We start from the raw sequence: 20,036 nt of genomic DNA, 5'->3' as shown, positions 1-20,036 counted from the left end.
GGGCAAGCCCTTCAGGCAGAAGTCGAGACCATGTTGAAGTAGGGCGCTCTCCAAGACGTCGTCGACGGGTCCCCAGGCTTCTTCAGTCGACTCTTTCTTGTAAAGAAGGCGTCTGGAGGCTGGAGACCAGTCATCAACCTCTCAGCTCTGAACAGTTTTGTCAAGCAGACCCCGTTCAGCATGGAGACGGCAGACACGGTCAGACTCGCAGTGAGACCGCGAGACTTAATGTGTACACTGGATCTAAAGGACGCGTACTTCCAGATCCCAATCCATCCGTCTTCAAGGAAGTACTTAAGATTCAGCCTAGATAACAAGAGCTACCAGTTCAAGGTGCTGTGTTTCGGTCTCTCTACAGCACCTCAGGTTTTCACCAGAGTGTTCACCCTGATATCTTCGTGGGCACACAGGATCGGCATCCGTCTCCTCCGTTATCTGGACGACTGGCTGATCCTAGCAGACTAGGAGTCAACCCTTCTTCGACACCGAGACAAACTTCTGGGAATTTGCCAAGGTCTAGGGATCATGGTAAATCTCGAGAAGTCTTCTCTGCTTCCTACCCAAAGACTGGTATATCTAGGCATGATATTGGACACCAATCTCTACAAAGCCTTCCCATCAGACGACAGGATAGCAAGGCTGAGAAAGGTCGCAAGTCCTTTCCTCAGACGAGACGAACTCCCAGCCCAGTCGTGGTTACGTCTTCTCGGCCATCTCTCATCCTTGGCCCGTCTAGTTCCCAACGGTCGTCTCAGAATGAGATCTCTGCAATGGCGACTCAAGTCTCGGTGGAGTCAAGGACATGATTCCCAAGACGTCTTGATCCCTATGGGTCTCGCGGGACGGACGAACCTTCAGTGGTGGGTGGCAGACGAGAACCTACGAAAGGGAGTGGATCGTCTCGTCCTTCCCCCCGGTTTTGATGCTGTTTTCGAACGCCTCAAAGAAAGCGTGGGGGTCCCACGTTCTGAACCACAGGACCTCAGGCCTGTGGTCAGAATCAGAAAAGTGCCTCCATATAAATCTGCTAGAAATGAAGGCCATATTTCTGGCCCTTCAACAGTTCCAACAGCACCTGGCGGGTCACTCTGTGGTGGTGATGAGCAACAACACCACAGTAGTGGCTTACATCAACAAGCAGGGAGGTACCTTTTCACAACAGCTATCCCATCTTGCAGTAGAGATACTGAGATGGACTGAAGTCCACTCGATTCCACTATCGGCTCGCTTCATTCCAGCCAAGAGGAATGTGCTCGCCGACAGTCTGAGCAGAGCATCTCAGATAGTGAGTACTGAGTGGTCTTTGGATCGTCAAGTAGCCAACAAAGTCCTGACTTTGTGGGGTTCCCCGACTGTGGATCTGTTCGCGACAGCGTTGAACTTCAAACTGCCGCTGTACTGCTCCCCAGTCCCAGATCCCAAGGCTCTCTGGCAAGATGCTTTCCAACAACGGTGGGACAACATCGACGTATACGCCTTTCCCCCGTTCTGTCTGATGAGGAGGGTACTCAAGAAGACCAGAATATCGGTCAATCTCTCGATGACCCTCATAGCTCCGCTGTGGCATCACGCGGAATGGTTTCCGGACCTTCTGCAAGTCCTTACGGAGCCTCCGAGAGAACTCCCTCCGTGACACGAGCTACTCAAACAACCACACGCCAACATCTTTCACAAAGCTGTAGCTTCGCTTCGGTTTCCTGCCTGGAGACTATCCAGTATCTCCTCGCAGAGAGAGGATTTTTGCAACAAGTTGCGGAAAGGATGTCTGGACACCTGCGAAAGTCATCCGCAGGGGTCTACCAGGCAAAGTGGCGAGTTTTCTGTGGTTGATGTTGTGGAAGGGGTATCTCTCCACTCGATGCCACTATTCCAGCAATAGCGGAGTTCTTCGTGTACTTGCGAGAAGAAATGCGCCTTTCAGTCTCGGCAGTGAAAGGCTATCGCTCAGCCTTAAGTCTAGCCTTCAGGCTCAAAGGAATGGACATTTCTTCTTTGCTGGAACTTTCCCTACTCATACGTAGTTATGAACTTACCTGCCCTCAGTCGGAAGTGAGACCTCCTCCATGGAACGTGGTCAGGTATCTTGAGAGACCTCCCTACGAACCATTACGCCAGGCTTCAGATCGCCACCTGACTTGGAAGACGGTGTTCCGACTAGCTTTGGCGTCAGCCAAGTGAATTAGTGAACATCATGGTCTCTCGTATGACATCGCCCATTCAAGGGGATGGGGGGAGGTAACGTTCAGCTTCGTCTCTGAGTTTATTGCTAAGACTCAGAATCCGGGAGTGCCGGACCCTCGGTTCGACTCCTTCCGGATTTCGAGTCTTCGTTCCGTAACAGATGACCCAGACCATCTCCTACTGTGCCCAGTAAGGAGTCTGAGGCTATATCTGAAAAGAACAGCTGCAGTTTGTCCCCAAGTGCAGGCATTGTTTGTTAGCACTGGGAGGTCGAAGAGGAGGGTTACCAAGAACACCATCTCAGCATGGATTCGAAAGACAATCCATCTGTCCCTGAATCCTGACTCTTCTCCATCACGTCGCCCTAGAGCTCATGATGTCAGGGGTGTAGCTACGTCCCTGGCCTTCAAAAAGAACTTCTCAGTGACGCAGGTTCTACAAGCAGGGATACGGAAGCGCCAAACGACCTTCACGGCCCACTACCTCCAAGACGTGACCCACAGGAGGCTCGATACGTTCTCTATCAGCTCAGTGGTGGCTGCACAACAGCTGGTTTAAACCTCAGGCTCCTTAATGGACAAGTAGCAGAGGGTTGAGGGCATTGTTACCCGGTTTTAGTCTGCATAAAGAAAAGGTATGTCTGGCCTTTATTCTTTTCTTCATCCTCCCCTCTCTTGGGGAAAGCAGCATCCTGGGTTGTCTGCACAGCTGACCTCAAACCACTGCAGGTAAACCATGTTCCCTTGTGTTCCTATTATTAAGTTAATACTGTCACGTTCCCATACTCTGACGAGGTGGTATTGGGAGAGTCCTAGCCTAAAGTTTCCATCTAAAGAACTTCAGGTCAACTTCCTAGGACGAGTCACACGTAATCCTTCACACACAGCTTATGTAGGCTGAAGCCCTTGCATAGCAAGATGCGAGCGAGGTGCAGGGACTCTTTTATTGTTGAGTGCTGACACACTCAGATATGAGTCCCCGGGCAAAAGCAAAAGCCAGTATGGCTGGGACTTTTCCCATCCTTCTTAAGGGTTGAGTCACCCATATTAAATAGCGTGGTTTGTATTTCAGTTACGGAACAAATGACAAATTCGGAGATAATTTGTATTTTTCCTAACTACACAAACCTTCGCTATTTAATCAAACTTGCCTGCCAGCCCTGTCCCCCGTGAAGTCCTACCTCTAAGCAAAGTGAACTTAGCACACAGGTGTGTGAGGGGGGAGGGTAGCAAGCTACCCCCCCCCCCCCCGCTAACTAGCGGTGGGATAGTAAACCCTCATTAAAATTCTAATGGCTCGTCCTTTCAGCTACGCCGAAAGTAATTACCCATATTAAATAGCTAAGGTTTGTATAGGTAGGAAAAATACAAATTATCTCCGAATTTGTCATATTGTACCTAATGTAAATTCATGTAATTGGATATGTACCTGAAGGGACGGATAATGAATTAAATCTTTAGTCGATCATCCTACCTTTTTACTGAATTTATTTTTGCAAGGTAAAATTTTTTTTCACTTGAATGTACAGAGTTTGTGTGCAGTGTTGCTGGCAGTTACAAGGCATTTTTTTGGATGGGCTTGAGGGCTCATGGGGGGAATGGAATGAAATATTGGTTTCTGTCTAAGAAAACTTTAATGGTTTGTTGGTATGAAATAAATATTTTATATACTGTATTGTTATGAGACACTTAATTTTGAATACCCCTCTGTGCCCTCCAGAAATGCCTTAATCCGTTATTATTATTCTTTCCAGGCACTGACAGCAGCCCCCTTCACTCAGAGGGGAAGTTAGGTTAACCCATATGGCAACACTGGAATTGTAAACAAAGTACAGTACTTGTATATGATAGAAGGTCCCTAATATTCCAGTCCTCTATTATGTCAATGAAGAATTGATGGCTATATGGTTAGTTATACCGTTAAGCATAGTAAAATCAGCTTAAATTGCAGTTTATTCAGCTTACTTACTGCTTGAAGATGATTGCAAAGCTGGCGCCTGACAGGTCAACACTGGTCAACTCAGTTCAACCCGAACCACAATTAAGCTTAGCCCATTTATAAGTTGGATGGAGTCACTTCCCAAACTTGTAATTGCCATCAGTGTTTTCTGAAAGTGAGCAGTGACCTAAGTAGAGTTTTGGAGAAATGTTTTGAAGGGTGTCATAAACATTAATGGTTCACAGGAGCTATTGAAATGGCATATCTGGTCTTGGGCCCCGGAAGTGAATTCAGATGTTAGGAGGAGAGTAACTGTTTGAGTTTAGTCTGAATTGTTCCAGAAATACAGTATCAAAACCCTTTCCAAGAAGGAGAGGTTTAAACACTACTCGTGGTAGACCAAAAAAGTTTTTGATGACACAGAACATTATCACAGTGCAGGTTTGCAATTGGAGATTTTCAGACATTGCTATTGTTGGCCCACAGTGACCTGCACGGCATCGTATGCGACCATACTGTTCAGACTTTAGGACTGTTTAAGTGACTTTGCAGCCTGATGGTGGACGGAAGATTGATGAGGACAGTATTGATTTAGGGAAAATTATTGCAGTACAGTATTTTTCACAGTTATATGTTCTTTATAGATGGTTCATTAGATAGTAAGTGTTCAAGTTTATTACTGGTCATTACAGATGTCATAAAACCATAGTGTTGCGGGGTTCTCCTTTAAGCTTAGTTCTGTAGTAATGTTTCTTTTGTTTTGGAGGCTGACTATGTTAAGAATCCTAATATTTCTAAGTCTTTCAAATCCTCAGGTTCTGCAGTCATGGTTTTGTTAGGATATTAAAGTTCCGTTTTGTAACTGTGTAGTGATATATCTTGCATGTAACTTAGTATTTTTCTCTTGATTGTACAATATGCAGTAAGACTATTCTGAATTGGTCATTTCTTTTGTTTATCTTGTTTTTTTTTTGTGAGGCTGGAATGTAAAGGGATGCTAACATTTCCATTAAATGCTTACTGGAATTTGACAAAACAATGTTAATGTAATCCTAACAGTTTTTTTTCCTTTTCAAATAAATATTTTTTTGCTTGTTTTTATGAATACAGCATTTCATTTCAGAACCTTTCACCATGATGTCCCCTTCTCAGCCACTGTTTTTTTTTTAAACCTTTCTAAGTTATTTATAATTTATTTTCCCACACTGTGTCCTGTTATCAGTACAAACAATTGGTCCCATTCACCTAATGTTCTTATATTATACTTCTATCCAGCTAGCCCAATGACAGGGAAGATAAAAAGGAAGGAAGTAAGATTCTAGCTGGGTCCTCTTGCCCAGTGTAAATCAAGGGGTGGTGCCCAGTGTTCCGTTCTCTTGATCTGTTACTTAGGTTTTTGGGTATTCCACCGTTGTATATTTGTTGTGTAGTGAACGTTGGGTTGTGGTCGGCATTCGGACACTAGGCAATTCGGGTGCTACCTCTGGCCACAGTCCGCAAACCACTACAATGTTGAGATTCGTCACACATACATTATTCCTGCAACTGAATACGTTGCAAACATTTCCTGGAGGCAGAGAATTCGCATGCGCTAGCGCAAATGGACAAGTACATATATGCGTGCAAGCGATCTTTCTGCCAATAAGGGCTGTATACATCTTGCAATTAGAACTCCGTTATATTAAGTTGTATAATTATATCCCTTACTGAAACCAGGTTATTCAGTACATCACTTGGCTACTTTCCTGTAACCAGACATACGGCATTTACGTTTTGCCTCCTTATAGGCATTTTTTCCCTTTCCCCCGATCGGAACTCTTAGTCTCCTACAAAGGCTTTGGCTGGAAACTTCTCATAAGCATATCTGTTCTCTAGTAGGAAACATTTAATATAAATGCTAGTTTACCAATCGGAGACGGAGTAGTACGAACGTTTTTTGTCCTAAGAAGGAGAAACCTCCATTACGAACGCTTTCATCGTTCTCCAACTGAGTTCCTGACACGACTTTTAAGTCGAACTACACATGTATGCTTTTCATGCTCACAGCTCGGTGTTACTACTCCGTAGTAGACTTATGCTCTTTACCCACCCAACAATAGATTGAAGATACGTCTCAAACCCCTCTTGGGTTTGGTTGGATGCGTTCGGTGATTACCGTACAGTCTCTTGTCCGGAAAGCGATCTCTATGGAGAGATGTGTTTATTGCTATACACTCCCCCCTCCTCACCGCTGGACAATCCGCGGATGATGGGTGCCAGACGAGAGCTTCTGCAAAGAGGCCTGTCTTCTCGTCTTCCCTCTGGATCTGATTCTCTCTTTAATGCATCAAAAGAGAGGGGGGGGGGGGTGCATATGCCGCACCATTCCAGCCTCGTCCGTTGGCCCGATTTAGCAAGGTACCAGCATTCACCTCTCTTAGAGAACCATCTAGCAGTACGAAGCCTCAGATGGACAGAGAACAACTACCCGGTAGTTGCCCCCATCTGCTCGCGGCATTCCTGGTACAGGAATGTGCTTGCAAAACCACCCAGATAGTGGGCTCCAAGTGTCTTGGAATGATATTGTATCCAACAAAGTCTTAACTTTGTGAGGTCCCCGACTGTGGTTATGCTCGCAGCAGCCCTGATCTTCTGGCTCCCACTTGACCATTCCCCAGGCCCTCAAACAAGATGTATTCCAAGATCGGTGAGGCGGCCTAGAGGTGTGCCTTGTTTTTTTCCCACCCATTCGGTCTGGTGATGAAGTCCTCAGCCAAGTCAGAATAAGCAAGATCTTATCAATGACTCCAATAGCTTCGCAATGGCATCCCACAGAATGGTTCCTGGACCTTCTGCAGCCCCCGACGGAGTTCCAATAGCTTCGCTATGGCAACCTGCAGAATGATTCCCGGACCTTCTACAACTCCTGGCGGAGTTCCGAGGGATCTTCCTCCACGGCACGATCTTCCAAGCAGCCACATGCCAACACTTTTCTAAGCCGTAGCTTTGCTTCGACTTCACGCCTGGGACGATCCTACACCACTCCTCTCAGAGAGGCCTTTCCCAACAAGTTACGGAGGAGATGTCTAGGCACGTCAGACACTTTTCAGCGTCAGTCTTCCAGGCGAAGTGTTTGTTCCTTTGTGACTGATGTCGTGGAAGGGGATTCTCTCCCATTGATGCCTTTACTCATACAAGTGTGAGATAACTTGTCCCCCGTCGGATCTCAACCTCCTCTACGAACCTTTATGCCCGGCGGCAGATCAATTCCTTACACGGAAGATGGCCTTTCTACTCACTTGGGCTTTTGACCAAGAGAGTTAGTGTGTTGCATGATCCATCTTTTGATGTCTCCTACTCTAGGAGACGGGGAGAAGTAATCCTCAGCGGCGTCCCTGAGTGGATTGCCAAGACTCAAAATCAGTGTGCTGTACCCTAGGTGCAGCCCATTTCGAATAAAGAGTCTTTGTTTGGTAACTGAAAACCCATCAACTTGGGTTTTACCCAGTAAGGAGTCTGTGGGGTTACCTTAAAAGAACGATACCAGCTCGCCCCCTTGTGTCAGCAATGTTGACCAGCACGCGGAAGGTCAAGAGGAGGACCTCAAGGATTTCCTTCCCCTCTGGGATTGGAAGGCAATTGAGGTTACTCTCAATCTAGACTCTCCTCCATCCTAAGACCCAGAGCTCGTAACGTCAGTGGCGTTGCTACGTCCCTGGCATTCAAGAAACTACTCTGTGGCGCAGATACTTTAGGTGGGCATGTGGAAGCGTCAATCGACCTTCACGGCCCACTACCTGCAAAGACGTAACCCACAAGAACATGGAGACCTTTTCCATCGGTCCTGTGGTGGTTGCACAACAAATTGTCTAAAAACCTCAGACTCCTTGATGGACAAGTAGCAGAGGGTTGAGGGCTGAGGCTACCCGGATTGGTCTCGGGTGAATAAGTAAGAATGCCTGCCTCCTTTTTTCTTTTCACCTTCACCTTCTCCCCTCTGGGGAAAACAGCTCCGCAAGCCTCAGCATAGCTGACCTCACCTCACTGCAGGTAAGACCCATTTCCCTTGTGCCTCCTAAGTATAGAAGAATACCTTGTTATGTCCCCAATACCTTTTTGAGGAAGGGTATTGGGTAAGTCTTCAAGAACAATAGGTTTTGTACTCGAGTTCCTATGTTAAAGACAAACCACACTGTTAGTTCCACTCACAAATAAAGCTTCTGCAGGCCGCTATCTGTGCATTACCTCATATCGCCACTTGATTTTAGCGAGGGTAGGGTCCCTTCTACTATCGATCACAGATCGAAATAGAGAGGACCCTGGGCCATGACCAAGGCCAGTTGGTGAGGACTTCCTCCCTCCTAAGAGTAAGTCACCCTATAAATAGCGGAGGGTTTGTATCTACGCCGGAACAAATAATAAATTTGTGAGTAATTTGTATTTTTCCTAGTATACAAACCTGGAGCTATTTATACAAATTGGCCTGCCACCCTGTCCCCCGAGAAGTCCTGCCATAAAGAGTGAGTGGGGTAGCCAGTCTACCCCAACCCCCACCCGCTAAATAGCGGATGGGAAGGGGCCTAGCCAGTCTACCCCACCTCCTACCCGCTAACTAGTGGATGGGGTAGTTATCCCTCACTAAAATTATCACGGCTCGTCTTTCAGCTACGCCAAAAGTATACCCTATAAATAGCTCCAGGTTTGTATACTAGGAAAAATACAAATTACTTACAAATTTGTTATATTTCATGCATTTGAAATAGCTACAAAAGTTGTGGTTGGTTTGTATACTAATTAGGTGGGAATTCTATATCTGTCGAAGTGGTTTCTGGATACTGTATACAGTACTGTGGTTAGATTAAGTTTTAAAATACATGTTTTAAATATTTAACTTAGCCGGTGGATATATATGTAGCTTACGTCTCTGACGGTCGACAGATTCAAAAGACTCGCGAGCGATCGCCGTGGTGGTTGCTGGGTGTGACCACTAGCGCCGACTGCCGGCCAGGTACCGCATATATTTCCCCAGGAATTCAGTTCTTCTCTGTCGAGTGAAACGACAACATTGATTCCGCTCACGCTTAACCTCAAAGTTTTCAACTAATTGTGTAAGTACTTTTTTCATGGTTTTATGGCTTTCGCCGTGTTGGATTATTCTCAAACAATACAATCTTCAAAAGAAACTCTTTTGAAAGCAGAGAAAAATTTTTTACCCTTTCTTTTTTTATCTCTCTCTGGATTTTCCATAGAGAGAAGATGGCCGACCCTTCCCTCAGTGTACGGAAGTGTGTTAAAGGCTTTTAGTTTTTAGTAATTATTTTATCACTTTATAAATTATTGTTGATATTTATAGATTTACCTCTATATTTTTATATCTCACCCGCCTTTATTAGGCCTCTTCGATTCTCTTTCCATTTATACTAAACACCGAGATAAATTTTATATTTTTTATAAGCGACCTATGCCTATTCTTTGTAGGCGGTCCTGACTTGGAAAACGAAGTTAACAACGTTGAGCTCATTCAACTTTTATATTTGATATTTGTTTAGATTGATGAGATGAATATTTTTAGAAAATATTATAAGTGATTTTTTTTTTTTGTCTTTTAAAATTTATTCTTTGAATAGTCTTCGTGCTGTTTTCAAAGATGAACTAACGTTTAGTTTATTTATGCTACGCAGTTTGCACTCTATCGTTACGTTAGAGAAAGAGAGAATCACGGTTTCACTTTGCAGAAAGAGTTAATCGATTTTGACGTTTTGTTCATTCTTCTTACAAACTGCAAGTTTTTTTAAATACTAATTAAAAGGAACATGTTAATTTTCAATTTCTTAGTCCTTTTAGTATTTTCCTTAAGTCAAATAACCTTTTATTGACAAAGAGTGAGTAAGCCATTCTCTTGTGAGTGACGAGAGAGAGAGAGAGAGAGAGAGAGAGAGAGAGAGAGAGAGAGAGAGAGAGAGAGAGAGAGAACGATCCAGATCTTTATTCTCGTCCCAAGTCTCTATACAGGGAGTTTGGGAGTAAGTAACGTTGTTCTTCTCGATTCAGATATTTACTCTCGTCCCAAGTCTCTGTACAGGGAGAGAGAGAGAGAGAGAGAGAGAGGATAAATCGTAGTCCTTCACGTTCTAGTTTTTGTTCTCATCCCAAGGCACTGTACAGTGAGAGATTGAAAACGTAGTCCTTAGCAATCTAGTTTTTTTTTTTTAGTCTCCTCCCAAGTCACTGATCTTTTTAACTTTATATATTTCCATTTTATTATATCTATTTGTATATGTTTATTAATTTTTGCATGTGTGATACATTATGTACTAATGAGTTTACATTATACGACATACAGTATTTCGCAATTCTAACCTTTTGATTTAAGGGAGAATTGCTTGCTTCAGATAGAAATCAGTTTTATTCATGTCTAATGTGAATTTATTAAGAAATGCGAGTGTCAGTGAAGAAAGTGCGAAAATCATGTTCAGTGTTGCGGAGGGTTCGTCTGTTCGTGCTTGTCGCTTACCCAGTCCGAGACCTCTTTCAAGCTCCCCTACCCCTGGGAGAAGGAATGTCACAAGACCAAAGGGAGGGAGAAGCTTTAATCAACGAACAGTCGTTCCCTCAAAGATATCAGACGTTGCTCCTCAAGCACGTCCTTACCATAAGACAGGAGAGACTAAATTCTCCTCGTCTTCCGATGACTCGTTTCTTAGAAAATCTTGGCATAAGGTTTCGAGACCGTTGAAACGTAAATTAGTTCCTTCAGAACAAGATCAACGTCCTAGCTGTAGTCATCATGAGAGTCCCGTTCATAGCGATGACGTTCATGTACAGACGTTACCGACGTCACGATCTATTCCGAGTGCGGTTGATCCGAAGTTAAGTGTTTTGAAAGATGCAGTTAAAGCTTTCTTCTTTAATGAAAGACTACGATCCTGTTCCTGTGAGAAAGGATCCTTTGCTTGCTGTACGTCATGGTTCTAGAAAACGTGATTCAGGTCTTCAACCTTCTAAACGAGATTTGTTACGTTACCCCTAGTGTCAGCTTTGCTGTTAAACGAGATGCGGGGCATAAATCTCGATGTAACTTTGATCGACATTCAGTTAAGTCGAGTCATAACTTTGATCAGCAGTCACTGCAGTTCCGCCGAGGCTTTGAACGTCAGCCACCGCAGTCACAACGTGACGTTGAGCTGCAGACACCGCAGACACGACGTGACGTTGAGCGGTAGACACCGCAGACATGACGTGACGTCGAGCGTCAGTCACCGAGGTCACGATATAGCATCGAACAGCAGTCACCGCTGTTACTACGTGACGTTGAACGCCAGTCACTTCAGTGACGACGTGTAATAGAACAACTTTCTCTGCAGTCACAACGTGACATCGACCCTCCAACTTTAACTTCTGTTCATATACAAGTTGATGTAGAAATCTCCTTCTCGCAAGACTTTAGATTTATCAGATGATGTGCCTTCTGAAGAAGAAGTTGATGACCCCTTTTCAACTAATGTACCTTTGGGGATTCATTCAGAAGATGAGGAACCTAGGGTTGTCCAACAATCCCTTGATTTAAAAAAAAAAAAAAAAAAAGAAATTATGAATTTCTTTAGGGATATTTTTCCTACTCATTTTGTAATGGCTGCTCCACGTTCTCCGCCGTCTGAGTTTACTCTTGGCATGACTTTCTTCGACTCCTACATATACGAAGTCAGTTCTCTCTCGTTCTTCCAAGAGAGCCATGCGTTTACTGGGAGACTGGTTGGAATCCAGGAGAAGTTTAGGAAAGTCTGCTTTTGCTTTTCCTCCTTCTACATTAGCTTCTCGCTCGAGTGTCTGGTATGACACAGGAGAAGTTCTCGGCTTGGGAGTACCTGCCTCTGCCCAGGGAGACTTCTCAAGCCTAGTGGACTCTCCTCGTCGTCTAGCCATGAGACGCTCCAAGATTTTATGGTCGTCTTCAGAGCTAGACCATCTCCTGAAAGGAGTTTTTTCGAGCCTTTGAAGTACAGTATTTAATTTTTTGGATTGGTCCCTGGGAGCCTTAAGTAAGAAGGTCTCTCCAGCGGACAATGATATTGCTGTACAAATTATGTCATGCATGACCAAGGCCTTAAGGGATGGCTCCAATGAACTGGCAGCCACGTTCACTGCAGGAGTACTTAAGATGTAAGTGCACTCAATGTGTTCATTGTCAAGACAAAGTTCACGATGGAGACTACCAAATCTGTCTTGGCAGCAGTAAGGGAAGGCGACTGGATGGTCTCTCTCGACCTTCAGGATGCATACTTCCACATCCCGATTCATCCAAACTTTCTACAATATCTGAGGTTTGTGGACGGGAAAGTAGTGTACCAATTCCGAGCACTGTGCTTCGGCCTCAGTCCTGCTCCTCTTGTTTTTACAAGGCTCATGCGAAATTAAGCAAGCTTTCTACATTTTTCAGGGATCAGAGCCTTCCTTTATTTGGACGACTGGCTAATCAGGGCGTCGTCATTAAATCGCTGTCTGGAGAACCTCAAATGGACATTAGACCTAACCAAGGAGCTAGGTCTCATAGTGAACGTAGAGAAGTCGCAACTTACTCCATCCCAGACTATTCTTTATTTGGGGATGGAGATACATTGTCGAATTTTTCGGGCTTTTCCGTCTCCCACAAGAATGGAACAAGCTCTGTTAAAAGTCCGTCACTTGCAAGAGAAAAACAGTTGCTCAGTAAGAGTTTGAACGAGCCTCGTGGGAACTCTTTCATCGCTGGAGCAGTTTATCTCTCTGGGGAGACTCAACCTTTGCCCTCTCCAATTTCACCTAAACCATTGGAACAAGGAGAAGGGCTTAGAGATGATCTCTATCCCAATCTCCAATTCAGTCAAGACATGTCTGACTTGGTGGGACAGCAACATCAGACTTCGAGAAGGTTTTTCTCTTGCGATCAAGAACCCAAACCATGTGTTTTATTCAGATGCATCGGATTTGGGTTGGGGAGCTCCACTGGACAATCTGGAATGCTCGGGTCTTTGGTCCACGGATCAGAAGAAACTCCATATAAGGCAAGAAACATCTCTCTTTTGACGAGATTCGTGCAAGGAGAAATGAATGTCTTGGCGGACTGCCTCAGCAGAAGAGGACAAGTCATCTCCATGGAGTGGACGTTGCACAAGACTCTGCGAGAGAAGCTATGGATGACATGGGGTCAACCCACCATAGATCTATTTGCGACTTCACTGACAAAGAGGCTCCCAACTTACTGCTCTCCAGTTCCAGATCCAGAAGCAACCCACATAGATGCTTTCCTGCTGGACTGGTCTCACCTAGATATCTATGCCTTCCCACCATTCAAGATCCTAATCAAAGTTCTTCAGAAGTTCCCTTCTCACGAAGGGACCAGGTTGACGTTGGTTGCTCCCCTCTTGCCGTCGAGAGAATGGTTCACAGCGGTTCTTCTATGGCCGGTGGACATTCCAAGAAGTTTACCGTTACGGATGGATCTCCTGCGTCAGCCTCTTGTAAAAAGATTTCATCAAAGTCTCCCCGTCCTTCGTCTAACTGCCTTCATTCTATCGAAAGACTCTCTTGAGCTCGTGGGGTTTCGAAGGAGGCGGCTAGAGTGATCGCAAGAGCTAGAAGGTCCTCTACCATCAGGATCTACCAATCCAAATGGGAGGTATTTAGAGACTGTTGCCGACGATGTGGTCTTAATCGCTGGAAGTATGGAGGACCTCCAAACATTAGTATCAAAAGTAAAAGCTGAGAGTGAAAAAGTGGGACTGTATCTAAATGCTAAGAAAACAAAGGTCATGAAGTGTCAAAAAGCCTCGTCTGATCAAGAAATTCTACTAGACGGAGTTGCCCTAGATAATGCCACTGAATTTACTTACCTTGGAGCAACTTTCACCAATAATGGAGACGACTCCCAAGAGATCAAAAGAAGAATTGGTATTGCAAAGAATGCAACCATCGCACTAAGTAATGTGTGGAAAGACAGACATATCACTGTAAACACAAAGAAGCGGCTTCTCAAATCACTTGTTTTCCCCATCGCATCATACGGCTCAGAATGTTGGGTTTTAAAAGCTACAGATCGGAAAAGATTAGAAAGTTTTGAACTATGGTGTTACAGAAGAGTCCTTAGGATAAGCGGGATTGAGAAAAAGACTAACGTGGAAGTTCTACAAAAGATCAATATCGAAAAAAGATTACTTGACATTTTGCATGAAAGAAAACTAACTTTTATTGGACACCAGGTTCGGAAACACAATACTCTGGAAAGAACGCTACTAATTGGATCAGTCTATGGTACAAGAACGAGAGGAAGGCCTAAAACTAGATTGAGTGACAATATCATGGAGATGTGCGGGCTAACGATGGTGGAGTTGGAAAGGAAGGCTCAAGACCGGAATGAATGGAGAAGTTTTGTGCAGAGGGCCACGGCCGTTCGACATCGAACACCCCGTACTTGATGATGCAAGTCCTCCTCTATTTCCTCTTCCAATACCACTGTAGCACAGATTGCAGACTTTCTACTTTATCTTAGAAATGATCGCGTCCCTTCTGCCTCAACTATTAAAGGCTACAGAAGCATTTTAGCTTCAGTTTTTAGACATAGAAATTTAGATCTGTCTAATGATAAAGATCTTCAAGACCTTCTCAAGTCTTTTGAGACTTCCAAGGAGCGTCAGATCACTACTCCTGCTTGTAATTTGGATGTGGTCCTTAAGTTCCTTATGTCTGAAAGGTTTGAGCCGTTGAATTCAACATCACTCAAAGATCTAACACTCAAAACTCTCTTTTTAGTGAGCTTGGCTACCGCAAAGAGTTAGTGAAGTATATGCCTTCAGCAAAAATATCGGCTTCTGCTCTAATAAAGCAGAATGCTCGCTTCAACTTGGTTTTTTAGCCAAAAGAGAACGGCCATCTCGTCCATGGCCTAAGTCGTTTGAACTTCCCAGTCTATCTGAAATTGTTGGGAACGAAATTGAAAGAGTCCTGTGCCCTGTAAGAGCTCTTGAATTTTATTTAAATAGAACCAAAACGCTGCGAGGCAATTCAGAGGCTTTATGGTGTTCGGTTAAAAAGACCTCCTTACCGATGTCGAAAAATGCGTTGTCATATTTCATTAGACTTTTAATTAGAGAGGCTCACTCTCATTTAAGTGATAATGAAGTTAGAGCGGTGGCAACTTCAGTAGCGTTCAAACAAAATAGATCCCTTAGAAGCATTATGGACGCAACCTTTTGGAGGAGTAAATCTGTGTTCGCTTCACATTATTTAAAAAATGTCCAGACTCTTTATGAGGACTGCTACATGTTGGGACCATTCATAGCAGCGAGTGCAGTAGTGGGTGAAGGTTCTACCACTACATTCCCTTAATCCCAATATCCTTTTTCTTCTCTTGAAACTTTTAATTGTTGGGGTTGTACGTGGAGACTAAGAAGTCTTCCGCAATCTTTTGATTTGGTGGGTGGTCAAACTTGTTTCTTGAGAGCGCCCAGATCAAGGGTATTGATGAGGTCCTGTTATAGGGGTGTTCACCCTAAATGTAACAGCTTCTAGAAGTCTTTCAGCACCCTGAGTGGAACGCTGGGCTTCATAAGGATAGCGGACTAATGAGGCAGAGTAATCATCAGAGTCAGCTTCCTTATCAGGTACATATACTCAAGTTTGTTTTTTGGATAATTGTCAAAAATTCTTGAGCTTATATTCCTTTAATGTTTTAATACTGGTCTCTACCCTCCACCAAGGGTGTGAATCAGCTACATATATATCCACCGGCTAAGTTAAATATTTAAAAATTATATTTTCAATTTAAAATAAATTTTTGAATATACTTACCCGGTGGATATGTATAATCAAAGGCCCCCCTTCCTCCCCGATAGAGACCCTACGGACTGAGAAGAACTGAATTCCTGGGGAAATATATGCGGTACCTAGCCGGCAGTCGTCGCTAGTGGTCACACCCAGCAACCACCACGGCGATCGCTCGCGAGTTTTTTTAATCTGTCGACCGTCAGAGACGTAAGCTACATATATATCCACCGGGTAAGTATATTCAAAAATTTATTTTATATTGAAAATATCATATTTATGAGCTATAGAATTTATTTTTATATTTCAGACCTACTTAGAAGCTGCCAAAACTAAATTTACTAGAGGATATAAAGGCCTCAACCCTTCTAAGATTACAACAACAGTAGGGCAGAATGTTGGGGCAATTACTTATGCTGGAATAAAACTAAGCTTTTGGGATCTTGGAGGCCAAGAAGAGTTACAGCCACTTTGGGAAAAGGTAACCATTATATTTTATAATTTAAGTTCTGTATAATGAAGTAGTTTAACCTGTGTTAAATTTTGGCTTTTGAATATCAAGTACAATAAGTTAACATACTTATTTAAAAAATATTTTCTATAAAGACAGGGAATATTGAGTAATTGTTACATTATAGAAAAACTGCTCACTATCTCTGAAGTGTATTCATAATTATAATGCTTCTTTCTATGTATATGCCTTAACTATTTTTTTCTTTTTTATAAATTATACTAATATTACAGAACTATATTTCTGAAACATGAAAACAAGGATTTTGTACAAGCACTTGTACATGCTCTTGTTTATTCTCATGCTACTTAGATTTGCCAGTCTTTTGTCTGATATAAGTAGTAAGGTAGTCTCACAATCCAAGTGCCATCAGGCACCTCATGTATATCTCAGTCAACTCTACTTTTGTTCCCATACTAACAAACCTTACGTTATTTATTGTGGATATATATTCGGAGGAGCTGGAACGCAGCCATTAAATTTAAAGTGCGAGGTATGTAAGGGGTGGCTTGGAGGTACCCAGCCACTTATATCTACTCATGGTTCAATGAACCACGTCACTATTTGTTTTTAGCTGGTAGAGAGTGGACATCTCCCCTCTCTCCTATCAAGGCTTATCCATTTAGACATTTTCTTTACTGTATACTCATTTATTTCCCTTACAGATGTGACTGTGTTTTTCTCTCTGACACTCCGTTACAGAGCACTGTTGCGGTTTTTAGATGACGTTGTTTGTCCCCACGAGTTTATCGGAAAGAAACCTCTTCACTGACAGCGCTTCTTGGAGGTAACTTCACCCGTCCGCGTGTTGGGTGACATCGTTCGTCTCAGCAAGTTTATTAGAAGGAAACCTCTTCGCTGACAACTCCTCTTGAGGGTAACCTCTCCCGTCTGCGAGTTTCTCCCAGAGGGGAAGAATTTTTTTCATTCTCTCTTTGTTTTCTTCTTCAGCACTCACAGATGACGATCTCCGGTCGCTTATCAATAGCATCGTTCGCTCTTTTAAAGTTCGAGAGCATGTCGTTCATTGCCTCGTATGACGGTAGCTCACCATTTGCTCGCTTGCCGTTTGCTTGCTTGACATTCACTAGTTGGAGACTAGTGATCACTAATAAGCCTGCTCCCCTCTAAGCTTCTAAATCAGCAACCACTTCCATGAGAAGGAGCTGCTCAAGACGGCATAGATCGCTTCTCTTCTCGTTCTTGTGCTTACACTACAGTGTACATTAATCCCTCGCCATTTCGCGGCTCAAGTTTCGCGGTCTCAGTGCATCGCGGATTTTCAAAAATATTCATAAAAAATTAGAAAAAATGGTGCGAGAGTTACGCGGGCGCTAGCAGAAGGCAGAGAGTACAGTAGAACATCAGGTATCAACACGGAGATGGCGCGCAACTCAAAATGCACCTCTCTGGCCATCTCAGTTCCAGAATCTCGCAAGCGGATTGGCCAAGCCGCTGAGACGCTTTACACATATGTATGTACATGTACACTTACACTCTATTTATATTATGTATAAATGTAAATGTACATACAGTGAACCCTCGTTTATCGCGGTAGATAGGTTCCAGACGCGGGCGCGATAGGTGAAAATCCGCGAAGTAGTGACAGCATATTTACCTATTTATTTAACATGTATATTCGGACTTTTAAAACCTTCCCTTGTACGTAGTACTGTTAACAAACCACCCTTTACACCCTGTAATGTACAGAACACTTAATGCATGTACTACAGCACCCTAAACTAAAACAGGCACAAATATTAAAGGCGATTTTATATCATGTGTTTCCTAAACACCTAAAAAGCACGATAAAAAATGGCAACCAATGTTTTGTTTACGTTCATCTCTGATCATAATGAAGAAACAAACTCATTTAGTGTACACATATATGTACGTATGGTTAGTTTTTGCATCGATTATATTGATTATACAGTACTGTATGTTGATTTTTTTATTACCAATGTTTTAGTTTACGTATTTTTCTTAGGACTTCCAAATGAAATCTTTTTCTTTATGACGCCGCCTGAAACGACGGCGTGTACGCTCAGTAAACAACCACGCTCAGAACAAACAAGGCATTTAACACGCATGATGATAGTGATAAATAATGATACAGTACATACAGTATTTACAGTACAAAGCATTTACAAAATATGTTACCTTACAAATATAAATTATACAGTACTTGTACGTAGCAAAGCAGGAAAACAATTTGAGAGAGAGAGAGAGAGAGAGAGAGAGAGAGAGAGAGAGAGAGAGAGAGATTGTTTTACTGTACGTACGTAAATGTAAATTTTAAACAAAAAAAATATGATAGGTTACAACATGTAGACTTTTAAAACCTTCCCTTTAACTTAATGCATACAGTACGTACAGTACTAAACTATAAAACAGGTTAAAGTAAAAAATAAAGATTGTTACTGTACTCACCACGAAAGAAGTTCCAGAAAAACTTGAATGACGATGGCGATGAATTTGCTGCACAGTAGAAATGATGATGATGAAGCTGATGATGTGTTCTACTGTGCAGTCAATGATAGTATTTTACGTCTCTTCAGACGGAGGTGTCTTTTCCTGGGACACCTCTTCAACTTCTTCAATTTCTTCCGAAGGCGTACTAGCAGGAGGAACTGGCTCTTTTTTGCGAGGCTGAAAAAACATTGTGATCGGAAGTTGTTGCCGCTGCTTCTTTTTTCGATCCAAGAGCATCCTGTAGGGAGTCGTGATGTCATCGACCTTGTTGCAGAATTGCATCGCGCGAACCATATCCTCGTCCCACTCTTGCAACATTTCTTTCGCCTCCTTCATATGGTTGCAGAACTTGGCGAGCCGTTCTAATGTTAAGCCCGTTTCTTCTACATTTTCTTGGGTCTCTTCCTGGGTACCCTCACTCTCTTCCTCACTTGCCGATTTCGTCAGGTCTTCGAGATCTGCGTCAGTTAGGGGCTGGGAATGGCAGTCCAACAACTCGTCGACGTCTTCAGTCGTCATGTCGCCAAACCCGTCACCCCCAATTATGGCAGCCAACTGCACAGATTTCCGTATTGCAGAGTGTTGGATTTCCGACGGAGTAAATCCCTTGTCGTCGTAAACAATATCGGGCCACAGCTTCTTCCAGCTCGCATTTACAGTTGCAGGTTTCATCTCTTGAAGTGCCTTTTGAATATTCTGCAGGCACGTGGCTATGGTGTACTGCCGCCAGTACGCCTTCAAGTTGAAGTCTTCATCCTCGTCATCTTGGGCAGCATCCACACACGCAACGAGGTCCGCCAAGGTATTCTTCGTGTAGAGGGCCTTGAACGCCCTGATAACCCCCTGGTCCATTGGTTGAATTAATGACGTGGTGTTGGGTGGCAGGAACTCAACCTGAACGCCCTCACGCGACAGGTCAGTTGCGTGTCCACCAGCGTTATCCATAAGGAGAAGGATCTTGAATGGCAAGCCCTTCTCTAAGAGATATTCATGGACTTGCGGGATGAAACACTGGTGGAACCAGTTGGAGGTCAGCATCTTCGTAATCCATGCCTTTTGATTATGCATCCAGTACACGGGAAGGAGATTCTTATTTTTGTTTTTCAAAGCGCGAGGATTTTTCGACTTATAAATAAGCCCCGGCTTTAACAAAAATCCA

At 43.5% G+C, this 20,036-nt stretch overlaps 1 protein-coding gene across 1 annotated transcript in view; it reads left to right on the top strand.

Annotated features, from left to right (window-relative positions):
- Window positions 1-15,695: 15,695 nt before the first annotated feature.
- Window positions 15,696-20,036, top strand: part of LOC137631934 (ADP-ribosylation factor-related protein 1-like) — a 133,688-nt gene continuing 129,347 nt past the window's right edge. The window contains exons 1-2 of the mRNA XM_068363934.1: window positions 15,696-15,734; window positions 16,205-16,375. Coding sequence (XP_068220035.1) covers window positions 15,696-15,734; window positions 16,205-16,375 — 210 coding nt within the window. The remainder of the gene's footprint in view (window positions 15,735-16,204; window positions 16,376-20,036) is intronic.

This window comes from Palaemon carinicauda, chromosome 40 (genome assembly GCF_036898095.1).
Source record: "Palaemon carinicauda isolate YSFRI2023 chromosome 40, ASM3689809v2, whole genome shotgun sequence".
NCBI classification, from domain to species: Eukaryota; Metazoa; Arthropoda; class Malacostraca; order Decapoda; family Palaemonidae; genus Palaemon; species Palaemon carinicauda.
Note: the sequence above shows the minus strand (reverse complement) of the source record. Positions and strands in the feature narration are given on the sequence as shown.